Genomic DNA, 12,567 nt, shown 5'->3' on the forward strand with positions numbered 1-12,567 from the left:
TTTATTTATTAAAACAGAAATAAAATATAACTACGACTATGAACATCTGACTTTTGACAGGGAGGTAAAAATTGTACAATGGATAAAAGAAAGCATGTTCAACAAATGGTGCTGTCATAACTAGATATCAACATGTGGAGGGATGCACGTAGATCCATATCATTACCCATAAACAAAATTAACATCCAAATGGATTAAAGACCCCAACATGAATTCAGTTATACTGAAAAGTATAGAAGAGACAGTCACAAGCAGCCTTGAATACATGAAAACAGGAGATTCCCATCCTAACTATTACAGTAGTAACACAGACACTGAGAACAACAATTAATAAATGAGACCTCTTGAAACTGAGAAGCTACAGTAAAGCAAAGGACATGGTGAATAAGACAAAAGGACAGTGAATAGAATGAGAAAATATCTTCACCAACACTGTATCTGATAAAGGGTTGATCCCCAAAATATGTAAGGAACTCAAGACATTAGACATCAAAATACCAAATAATCCAATTAAATATGGGATGCAGATTTAATCAGAAAATTCCCAACTGAAGAATTCCAAATGACCAATAGACACTTATGGAATTATTCAACATCCTGAGCCATCAGGGAGATGCAAATCAAAATAACTTTTATATATATATATATACACCATCTTACACTAAGATCATAAAAACTGATAACAGTTCATGCTGAAGAGGATGTGAAGTAAGAGGATCACTCCTCCAGTGCTGATGGGAGTGCAAACTTGTACAGCACTTTGGAAATCTGTATGTTGGTTTTTCAGAAAATTGGGAATCAATATACACCAAGACCCCACAATATAACCTTTGGGCATATATCCAAAGGATGTATATTTATACTACAAAGATGTTTGCTCACCTATGTTCATAACCCCAGAAAGATACCGTGTTATGTGGATGTTAAACATAAGGCAAAGGACAACCAGGTTACAATTTACAAGTCCAATGTATGCAGAAAAAATAACAGGGGCTTTACAAATGTTCCTTCTTATACACAATCTCTTATTTTGGTTTTTCTCAATTAAACTGGTATTTGATTTTTTTAAATGCTCCGACAATATTGTTGAATATTCTGTGATGTAGTATATGTCTGTGAATTCCTATGTATTTTTTTTGTATCATGAATAAAAGCAACTGAGTGAAAGAAATATTTATTTAACTTATTGTTTCAGGTCACTAACCATGATTGCTAGAAGCCATGGCAGGAAGTGTGGATTAACTGATGATTAGTTAATAATCTTATATAAGCCAGATCCACCTTTGTAGTGGTGGTGTTGACCATTCTGAACTAGGCCCTTCAAGATCAATTAAAATTATTACCCACAGACATAGCCACAGGCTCATCTGTGCAATATAGTTCTTAAATAAAAGCTCTTTCTTCAAAGGTAATATGACTTTGAATCAAGTTGACAACAAAAATGTATCAGTACATTATCAGAGCTAACAGATTGTGTTTTCTGAAGTCTAGAGGAAACATTGAATGCCTTTGACCTGCAATCAAAGAGATTTATGTGCCACCATTAGCCTATAGGGGTCATTCTTAAACCATAAAAGAGTTAAAAATTGACAAGGGATATTGACTGCTTCTCTCAGTGAGCAACTTTCTATGAAGTTTAGAATAAAGGTGGGCTTAAGTTTTATATTGAGTTCAAATGTTTCACCCTGAATTCAAAATGTGCAATGGTTTTAGTTAGTATGACTCACATTCAGCCTCACAGAGATGACAAAAAGAAAGTTTGTACTCTAAATTTGAGGAAATTAAATAACTATCATGGACAACTCAAATGAAGATTTATTCTGCCTAATATTGGTGGTTTGTTATTTTATGAATGTGTGGTTCTTTGGTTTAGGAACTGTCAAGTGGCATAACTTCATACACACACACACACATATACACACATGCCTACATATGAATAAATTTATAAGTGTGTATTATATATCATGATTATAATGTAGATAGTTTTTGTTTCCAAAAAGCCCACTCCTAAATAACCACACTTTTAAATTTTAAATTCTTGGCTTATAGCTTAGGTTTATTAGTAGCTAGCTCTTACAACCCATTTCTGCCACATCAGTGCAGCTAGGGCCAAGTCCGAGTGAAGGACGTCAGAATTAATGGAAAACGCACTTTGGGTAGAATCAGAAGCCTTTAATGTACACCACCAAGGGAGTTTTCTACCTAACCCAGACAGGTAGGCCGACAGGATGAAGACCTCATTGCCAGATGCTCGGGTTAGGGCCAAGAAAATGTATACTCAGGAAGCAGAATTGGTAAACAACTCTGAGAGCAGGGAACTTGCAAGTTTCTCAGAAACCAAGAAGAACAAGGGCAAGAAAGGTGATCTACAGGGGAGGTGAGTAGGAAGGCTAGGACTCCATTAGGCTGTAACACATTTCTATTAATTTATATATTGCCATTTGGCACGTGGGTTTACCTCTCCTTCAGCATGTCTTCCTCTTTCTGCATCTCCTGGTGACTCTCTGACTCCACATTTCTTCCCAGTGTCCTTAGTTTGGTTGTTATACCTATATTTCCTACCTGGCTACTGGCCAATCAGGTTTCTATTAAAGCTATCCGAATGAAAAATCATCACAGTGTACAGCATCTCTCATTTTTTTGTCTCATCAAAAAGGAAGGTTTTAACCTTAGCATAGTAAGATTATATACAAGAAAAAGTTATTAGGTAATAATTACATTTACAATGTCCAGTCCATTTGCATTTGACAAAATTAGAGAATGTATTTATTTATCTATCTTTGGAAGTTTAAATTTTTATATTTAATTTACCTTTGCCATAAGAAAAACTAATTCTAATTATTAATCTTTAACTCGATTATGATCCCAAAAGGGTGAAATTTGCCTAACAACAGGGACATCAGGCTACCTGGACAAGCATTCAAAGTTCTTCTGTAATGCTGGGGCAACCATCTTTGGCCTATAGGCTAGTGTATATGACAGAAATTTTTGTGAAGCAGGGCATTTTGAACGACTGTAATATTGTGACAAAGTTTGGCAGTTGTACCCTACTGTTTCAGTCTGGACAATATATTGCCAGCAATTGAGATTAAGGACAGTTTTCCCCCCAAAGCTTTTGGCATAAAGAAAGTAAACTCCATACTCCTCTCTCTCATCCTTTTTCTCTTTTATCTCTGTGTTCATTAGGAAGTGTACATGTGATTCTTAGAAGACAGCTTGTGGAATTGATACATTATTTCCACCACATACAATCCAGGGAAACAATACAGATAATCACATTTCCTGGAAAGAATCATGACTAGCTGATACATCTTATGTTCTTAGCACATTCTTCTTCCATTACTCACATTAGAAGTAATTTTACTAACACAGTATTACAGAGTTATTACTGGTATTTGTTCTACACACTGTACTTCTTCTCACTGTGAGATCACTATGGACTTCAGCAGAAATGTAAAACACAGAAATTCCAGAAAATACTACCCTCCCCCAAAAAATAAAACTTTAAAGTTTTATTCATTTGAAACATTTTGAATATTTTCCCGCATTTATTCTAAACATACAGGTTCTCAAAAGTGAAAAAGTAATCATAGTAGGAACTGTGATTGCTAAAAAATTTTCCACATGGTTATACATGTAAAATCTATGTTCAGAGTGACTTTTTTAGAACATCATGGCAACAGGAACTGCTGAAAACTTTGAACAATACTTAAATGGATATATGCTTTACAATTCTTTCCAGTGTAGATCTGTGCATGAGGGTTACAGAAACTGGATGTGCTGAAGACTTTCCCACATTACAGACACTGTGTGAGATTTTTATGTTTGTTAAAAATCACAACAACAAAGAAATAGTTTATATACAATGTTTACATACAAAAAGTTTCTATCCAGTGTGAATATTTTTACTCTTGGACCAAGTGAATCTAGTAAAGGCTTTCTGACAATGATTACACACATGAGCCTACTGACTAGTGTGAAGAGTTTCAGATCTGTTATGATCACAAGAGCACTGGAAGGCTTTTCCACAATTCTTATGTGCATAAGGCTTTACTATCAAGTGAACTCTTTTATGCTTATTAAAGTCTACAGAATGAACAGTTTCCACATCTTTTACACAAAAAGAGTTCCTCTCCAGTATGACTGTTTTTCGTGCAAATCAGGACAAACTGAAGTGTTAAAAGGTTTCCTGTAATGTTTACATGCAAAAGCCATCTCTCCAATTTGAACCCTTTCATGCATGTTCAGCTGACTGGAGTGGGTAAATGTTTTTCCACAATGTGTACATGCATAGCACTTCTCTTCAATATGATCTCTTTCATGAACCTTACATGAATAGAAATTTGTGAAGGGTTTTACACAATACTTACATGAATAGGCCTTCTCTAAAGTGTGACTTCATTCAAATATGTTATAACTACTGAGGTCACTGAAGGCTTTTCCAAGGTGTTTCCATGCTCAAGACTTTTCCCCAATGTGAATCTTTTCATGAATGTTCAGGTGATTGGAGCAGGTAAACACTTTTTAACACTGCTTACATGTAAACGAATTCTCCTTAATCTGAACTCTTATCATGAATCTTACAAGAACTGAAACTGGTATAGGTTTATTCATAATGCCTACAAGAAAAAGGTTTCTCTGCAGTGTGACTCCCTCCACGTCTATTACAACTACTGGGGTTGTTGAATGATTTTCCACAATGCTTACATAATAAGACTTTTGTCAGTGTGAATTATTTCATGGATGTTCAGATCCCTACACCAGAAACAGTATTTCCACAATGTTTGCATGCATAAGTCTTCTGTTTCTTTGTAGTCTGGCTCCTTTAATGTCTGTTACACCTACTGGGGTTGTTGAAGGCTTTTCCACAATGCTCAAGCATAAGGTTTCTCTGCCCTGTGCCTACTTTGATGTTTGTTACGACTATTGGGACTGTTGAAGGCTTTTCCACAATGCTTACACACATAAGGTTTCTCTCCAGTGTGAATCATTTCATGAATGTTTCGAGAAAAAGAACTGGTGAAGCTTTTTCCACAATGCTTACATGCATAAGGTTTCTCTGCAGTGTGGTTCTTCTCATGTCTGCTACAATTACTGGCGTGGTTGAAGGCTTTTCCACAAAGTTTACATGCATAAGGCATTTTTCCACTGTGAATTATTTCATGCCTTTTCAGAATCCTGAGACAGAAAAAGGCTTTTCCGCAATGCTTGCATGTATAATTCCTCTCTGCTGTGTGCATTCTTTCATGAAAACGACGAGCACTGGAAGTGCTGAATGTTTTCCCACAATACTTACAGGCATAAGTTTTCTCTCCAGTGTGGATTCTTTCATGAAGGTTTCGATAAGAAGAACTGGTGAAGTTTTTCCCGCAATGCTTGCATGTATAATTCCTGTCTGCCATATGCATTCTTTCATGAATACTACAAGAACCGGAACTGATGAAGGTTTTTCCACAATAGTTACAGGCATAAGGTTTCTCTCCAGTGTGAATTCTTTCATGAATGTTTCGATAAGAAGAACTGGTGAAGTTTTTTCCACAATACTTACATGCATAAGATTTCTCTGCAGTGTGGCTCCTCTCATGTCTGTTATGACTACTGCGGCTGTTGAAGGCTTTTCCACAATACTTACAGGCATAAGGTTTCTCTCCAGTGTGAATTCTTTCATGAATGCTTCGATAAGAAGAACTAGTGAAGCTTTTCCCACAATGCTTGCAGGCATAAGGTTTTTGTCCAATATAACTGCTTTCATGACTGTCATGATGACTGAATGGGGTGAAGGCTTTTCCATAATGTATAGAAGCATATGGCTTCTCTCCTATATGAGTTACTTTTTGTTTCTCAAAACATGCTGCATATTTAAATGTTTTGCCACACTGCCTACAAATGTACCTTTCCTCTTCAATATGACTTTTTTCATGGTTGGTAAGCTCACTGGAATCAATGAAGGATTCTTCACAGAGATTACATACGAATTGTTTCACTTCTTTTTGGGTTCCTTCATCATTCTGGTCATATGTGCATCTCATTAAGACATCCTCATTGAGTTTATCTCCAGTATGAGTTCTCTCTTGAGACTGATCTAAACACAGACCCCTACAGGTTTCTTTACATTGTTTTTTCCTGGGTTTCTCTTTAGGAGAAGTTTCAAGTACCTGAAGGAATTCAGAATAACTGATATCTTTCCAATGTTTTGGATGTTTAAATGCTTTTGCCACAGCTCCCTTATCCAGTGGTGGTTTCCCTCTAGCATTTTCTCTGAGATACCCATGTAAGGATAAATCACCAATGATATCTGTTGCAAGCAATGGAGTCTCATGATCTCTTACTCTGGAAGGCATATCTTTATTGATCATACTCTCTGAACTAGCTTGCTGGCTTTTATCACACTCATTATGACATTCATTTCCATGGTCTTTCTGAATCCTCTGAATTCTGCAGAAAATGAGAAAAGCAATACTTTAGACGAGAGAAATATTAAAGGCTAGCCTGTCCAGTACACAACTATAGAATCTCAGAGGAAATAAAATAATGGTATCAATTTCAAGACACTATGTATTTCATGGTAAGACCCTGCTATGTGTAAAGAAGTAGAGGACTAATGTTGCTTCTCTAAGAATTAAAAGGAGCTATATCACAGGCTTGGAGGTTTAGAACAATTCTCAATCTTTCTGCAAACAGATTCAATGACACAGATTCATGTGAAGAGTTCACAAATTCTGATCCACTTGATACATTAAAACATAACTCAGATACAAAGATATATAAAATAATTAAGAGGTACAAAATGAGTGAACAGGAAGGAAAAATGGTCATGGGGGATAGGGTCTGCTAGTTGATAAACGACTCAATCAGATTGGACTGGAAACAAGTTTGTGAAACCATTTTCACATTCTCAATTAAGCGGGGCTCACTATGTTGCATAGTGTGCCAATGGGCAGGATTTCAGGCTCTGTGTATGAAATGTATCTGCTAATTAGTTTCGATCTACTTGATACAAACTAGAATCCCTGTTTGGGAAGAATGAAATAGACAGCAGAAAATGGCTTTATCAGATTGACATTTAGACATGTCTCTGGTAGCTTTGTCTTGATCACTGTATAAGGTGGAGTGGCCCAGTTCACTATGGGTAGTATCCCTTAGAGGGCAGGTAGTTGACTAAGGGATGAAGATCACTCCAGTAAACAGGATTTCCCCATCAATTCTGATTCAGTGCCTGTTTCCAGATTCTGATCATACTTGAGTTCCTGCCCTGGCTTCGCTTTATGATGGTATTCTGACAAGGAAGTTTGAAACTGTCCTCTACCCCAGAATTCTTTTTTTTTTTGTCACAGCAAAAGTAAGCAAACAAAGCACTGTATCGATGCTCAAAGCCTCATAAGTATGAACAGAAAGTAAAACCTTTGGCACATGATGGGATGTTTTATGTAATAATCCAGTGAAAACCTTTTTTCAGCCTCATCATCACGTGACATATTTGCGATAATAATAGATAACACACATGAAATACTCTAATATAAATATCACAAGTCAATGCTCCATTATAGGGATTTGTGTAAGATCATGTTTCACTTAGTTATATTTGGAGCACTTGGCATGTTCTCAGTTGTCCCGAGTCCCAAATGTATAATATAAATTTTCTACTATTTATATTTCTACTACTATTTATTTTCTATTTATTTTCTACTGAATATAAATTACCCCATATTCCTGCTGAGATTTTTACAGTCCTCTTCAATATTTTCTTCTAGTGCTTTTTCTGCAACAAAATCCAGAGAATACATTATGACACATTCATATTCAACATAAAAATTATTGCAACCATATTCTTATAATATGCACACTAAATAACCACATTTTAATTTAAGAATTCAATATCAATATAACATGCATAAGCATGACATGTTGCATGCAGTGAGCTGCTTGTTAGTCCAGACTGCCCAGAACCAAAATTATCATACAGAAACTATATTAATTAAATCACTGCTTAGCCCATTAGCTTTCGATTCTGATCGGCTAATTCATACATCTTAATTTAACCCATTTCTATTAAAATGTATATCACCATGAGGTCATGGCCTACCAGCAAAGTTTTAGTACATCTATGTTCAGCAGCAGATCTATGGAGTTCCCCTGACTCCGCCCTCCTTTCTCACAGTATGCAGTCCAGTCCTCACTGCCTACCTAAGTTCTGCCCTGTCAATAGGCCAAGGAAGTTTCTTTACTTAGTAATGGTAATCACAGCACACAAAGGGGACCCCCACATCAAGTGCACAGTTGTTCAATGACCGAATAAGCAATGAGAGCATGTAATGCTTTTTACCTATGGAGATCAGGTTCAAAAATGTTTCCTTCATCACATCTCTGTATAGCTTCTTTTGACTAGAATCCAACACAGCCCACTCTTCTGAGGTGAAATTCACTGCCACATCCTCAAATTTTACTGGCTCCTATGAGTACATATATTAATTAGGAGGGTTAATTTACATTGACAGACTGACAGGATACATAATCATCTTGCATATGTTCCTGAAGAAACCTCTAAATTATTATATAAACAGGATTTAGTGAAGAATATCCATGGGATGCTATCTTTATTACTTGATGACCCACTATCTCATTTACTATTTATTAGTGTGTCCTTTATTAGCAACTTCATACTTCTGAATTTTAAGAACTGCAATGTTCAATTGTGATATGAAATAAACTGCTTCTGCCTTTAAGTAACTTTTCTCAAAAGGAATAGCAAGACAGGAAATCCAAGCAGAGATAGAGGAAGAAAGAAGGCAGAATCAGGGAGGTGCCATGAAGCTGCTGAAGGAGAAAGATGCCAAAACTTTTCCAGTAAACCACACCTTCATGGGAGACATAGATTAATAGAAATAGATTAATTTAAAATATAGAGTAAGCTAATAAGAAGACTGAGCTAATAGGCCAAGGAGTACATAATTAACATTAAGCCTCAGAGTGGTATTTCTTAAGCAGATGCAGGAGTTACTGAGTGGGACCTGGTGGGTGGAGAGAAACTGGTCAGGGGGACCAGAGGAATGGAGAATATTTATAACTACATAATGGTGCCCAATGTTTGTACACATAGATCTACATAAAGCCTAACAAAGCTTTAAAAAAGGGCTTCTAGACCCACAAATGCAGGAGTCAACTGGAGCTTCTTGGTAGCCACAATGTTTCAGAGAGCCTCTGCTTGTTGGTGGCTATCAGAAGCACTCCTCCTTTAATACAAGGCATCCTGGATCATGCTGGTGTCAGGAGTGGCTCTGGCTCTTTCGGGAGGTCCTCGTGTGGAGCATTTATGGGGTTTCTGAGAAGCTTGCAGCAAGTGCTTGCTGGAGCTGTGGTGGTGAACATGGTTTGCAGAGCTAATGGTAAATGTACCTCCACCATATTGAAAGGCCGAGAGCAGCAGAGTCAGCAACCAGGGCTTCAGCAACCATACTCCTTACCATAAAAGAAAACACAACAATACAAAACACTCCTGCGGTGGGAGCTCCTTCAGCCAACAGCCTTTAAGATACCAGCAGACATGGGTAGGGTCTCATACTAAAAATGCAGCTGTAAAGCCTGTGCTTGCTCTTCTCCTTCCAGATTTTGCTTCCAGCTGCTGGACTCTGTACCTGTTTTCCATTAATGCAGAGGACTGTGATCTAGAACAGTGATCTGTTAGGTCTCCCTTAAATAAATAACCCTTTATTATTCATAATTCTGAATAATGTGTGTGGGATTATTTTGTGACTTCCACCAACAAACAGTGCCGAACATGGAGAAAGTGCACCCACAGGAAAGCTGAGAGAACCTGGGAATAGAGTTAAGCATGGTTTCTTGGTAGCAGCAATTTCTTAGGTGGGCTCTGTTTGCAAGAGGCAAATGTGTCCCATTTAATAAAAGCCTCTTGATTCAGCTTTAGCTTGAAAACTGTGCAGCCCTTTTAAGAGGTCCTGCCAGGAAACACTTAAATTATGTTGAGAAAAAGCTGACCACATGCTTTGTGGTAGTGGCAGGGACCTTGAAATGCCATAGAGTAGTGGCAATAAACATGACTGATGCTGGTATCTCCTCCATGAGGCTGGAATCTCAGAAAGCTTAGTAATGGCCTGGATTCAGTCACCAAAGTGAAGACTTTCATCCTAGCCATATCACTTAGCAAATTAAAGACAAATGTGTTCAGAAAAAGAGAGATATACAGTGAAGATAGATTCAAAGACTAAGATAACCTCGAAACCATTTGCTGTGTGTTTAAAAATATATGTAGGCTTGGGAGAGAAAAGGAGAAAGTCCTTAAAATAAAATAAGAAGAAAAAGAGATTAACTGGGCAGTGATGGCGCAGGCCCCTAATGCCAGCACTTGGGAGGCAGAGGCAGGTAGATCTCTGTAAGTTTGTGGCCAGCCAGGTCTACAAGAGCAAGTTCCAGGACAGGCTCCAAAGCTACAGAGAAACCTTGTCTTGAGAAAACAAAACAAATAAACAAACAAACAAAAATACCCTATCCACTACTCAGAGACCATTTGTAATTATACAAAACAGCAATGTTGAAACTTAAACATCATTTTACTTTCACAGGATCCCATAGAAAAAATATTTCCCCATGACAGTAGGAAGCAATTCTAGAAAGCAACATCCCCTCTCACAACAAAGTTTGTCCTCATGGTTAAAGACACCATTTAGGGGTTGATTATTACTCGCATAGGTTTGGGGTTGGAGTGGAAATTATGTACGCCTAGAGATAATGGCAATAGGTAGCTTAGTGTATACTTACTCACACTAGTAATAGTAATAAAAGTGAGTAATAGAGTAAATACTTGTGAGCTTTTATTTAAATGCAATTTACACTGGTATAGTTTCTTGTATATTGATACAACTTCAAATTATATTTGTTAGTTCTGTTTACAATATTTGCACACTATGCAACATTATTTTGTCATATTGTAATTGTATGCATGTATGTTTTTACCTGTTTTGAGATTTTCTGTATATTGATACAATTTTAGGATATATTTATCATATTTCTTCGATTAAGATATTTCTATATCATTTACATCTGATGTCAATGTGGTCCCTTGCAGCACAGTTTAAATATTTTTAATATTCTGATATGAAGTCTTAACCTTTAAGTTACATAGTTAATAAGTATCATCAATCATTAGTCATATTTGTTATTCTTTTAGTCAGACTAAATAGGTTCTTAAGATACATAGAGATTCTATTCTGCATAGATAATTAACCTTCAACTACCTCAAAGTTCTGTAGAATATGTCATTTAAATAACTTAGGATTCTGTTGACATGAAGCATGATTGCTCCTAGCAGCACCAATCTATCCCCAAGAGAGTGCTGAGCACCAAAGACCCTCTACTTGGAATTTTGTCTCTTTCTTGGCTCAACTGGCCTTTGGGCAAGGAACTGCCCATCCCTCGACCACTGACAGTGCACAATGTCCAGACTGGACAAGTAGGATACAAGAAAAAAGACTGTCAAATCTTGCCAAGACAGGGTAAGACTGTTTTGATAATTTTCCTGCCCCTGGAAATGATCTGTCAGTTACTCTAGGCCTTAGTCAAAGTTGGTGGCTTCAACGTTGCAAATGAGACTTTGGGTGATTGCTAAAGGTAGCCAGTTGTCTCTGGCATCTACTGTACATTTTGGAAGCTGCCTGACTGCACTTCCTGCCTACTAGAGTAATGTAATCTCCCTACTAAAGCCTTTGATGAGGTTGAAGATTAGTAGTAGTTATCACCCTCTTATGACTACCCAAGCCATTTCCATTTAAGGAGTCTAAGTCTTAGGATACAATGTTTATTAAAACATTTAGCATACATTCCTTGCTTAATACTGTTTATGCTGGTTGTAATTCTAATTATACATGTTATCTCTTCCTAGTGTATATAGTTTTGTATTGGGTTTGGAACTCTCTTATTTAAACAAAAGGGAGAGGTTCTGTGTGAGCTCCTTCTGCTCCTTCAGCCAATAGCCTTTAAGATATCAGCCAACTTGGGCATGGTCTCTTATACTATAAATGCAGCTGTAAAGCCTGTGTTTGCCCTCTTGCTTCCAAATATAGCTGCTGGCTGCTAGACTCTGTTCCTGTTTCCTATTTGTGCAGAGAACTAGGATCTAGGACAGTGATCAGCAAGTCACCCCTAAATAAATAACCCTTTATTATTCATAATTCTGAACCATGGTGGAATTATTTGTGACTTCCACCAACACACTACTAGTCGGAAAAGGAATTCAGATACACAACAGGACAGACTCAGACATAAAGGACCTCCGAACAAGACATGGTGTGTGTTTAAAAAATTTGCACAGGCTTGGGAAAGAGAAGAAAAGAGTAGATGTTCCAACAACAGAAATGCTACAGTCTATATCACAGACATAGATCAAAGAGCATCATTGGGAATAAGAACTCTGTCAGTAACTAGAGTAAGGGTCACTCCTGTGGTATTATCATCATGAACATAGCTTCATCCTGTCCTATGAGAGAAATAAATAAACTTGAATATAAAAACTTTTAAAAATCTTGACTGAGACAGATTTTTAAATAAACCTAATTT

At 37.0% G+C, this 12,567-nt stretch overlaps 1 protein-coding gene across 10 annotated transcripts in view; it reads right to left on the reverse strand.

Annotated features, from left to right (window-relative positions):
• Positions 1-2,157: 2,157 nt before the first annotated feature.
• LOC125404129 (uncharacterized) overlaps positions 2,158-12,567 on the reverse strand; it is a 58,403-nt gene continuing 47,993 nt past the window's right edge. For 9 of the 10 annotated variants that reach the window (XM_087907208.1, XM_087907207.1, XM_087907204.1 and 6 more), the window contains 3 exons: positions 8,324-8,450; positions 7,702-7,759; positions 2,158-6,435 (listed from right to left, as the gene is read on the reverse strand). In XM_087907208.1, coding sequence (XP_087763334.1) covers positions 4,875-6,435; positions 7,702-7,759; positions 8,324-8,450 — 1,746 coding nt within the window. In that variant the 3' untranslated portion in view covers positions 2,158-4,874. The remainder of the gene's footprint in view (positions 6,436-7,701; positions 7,760-8,323; positions 8,451-12,567) is intronic. The other variant, XM_087907213.1, reaches the window with a different exon arrangement.

This window comes from Myodes glareolus, chromosome 6 (assembly GCF_982192425.1).
Source record: "Myodes glareolus chromosome 6, mMyoGla1.1, whole genome shotgun sequence".
Taxonomy (NCBI): Eukaryota; Metazoa; Chordata; class Mammalia; order Rodentia; family Cricetidae; genus Myodes; species Myodes glareolus.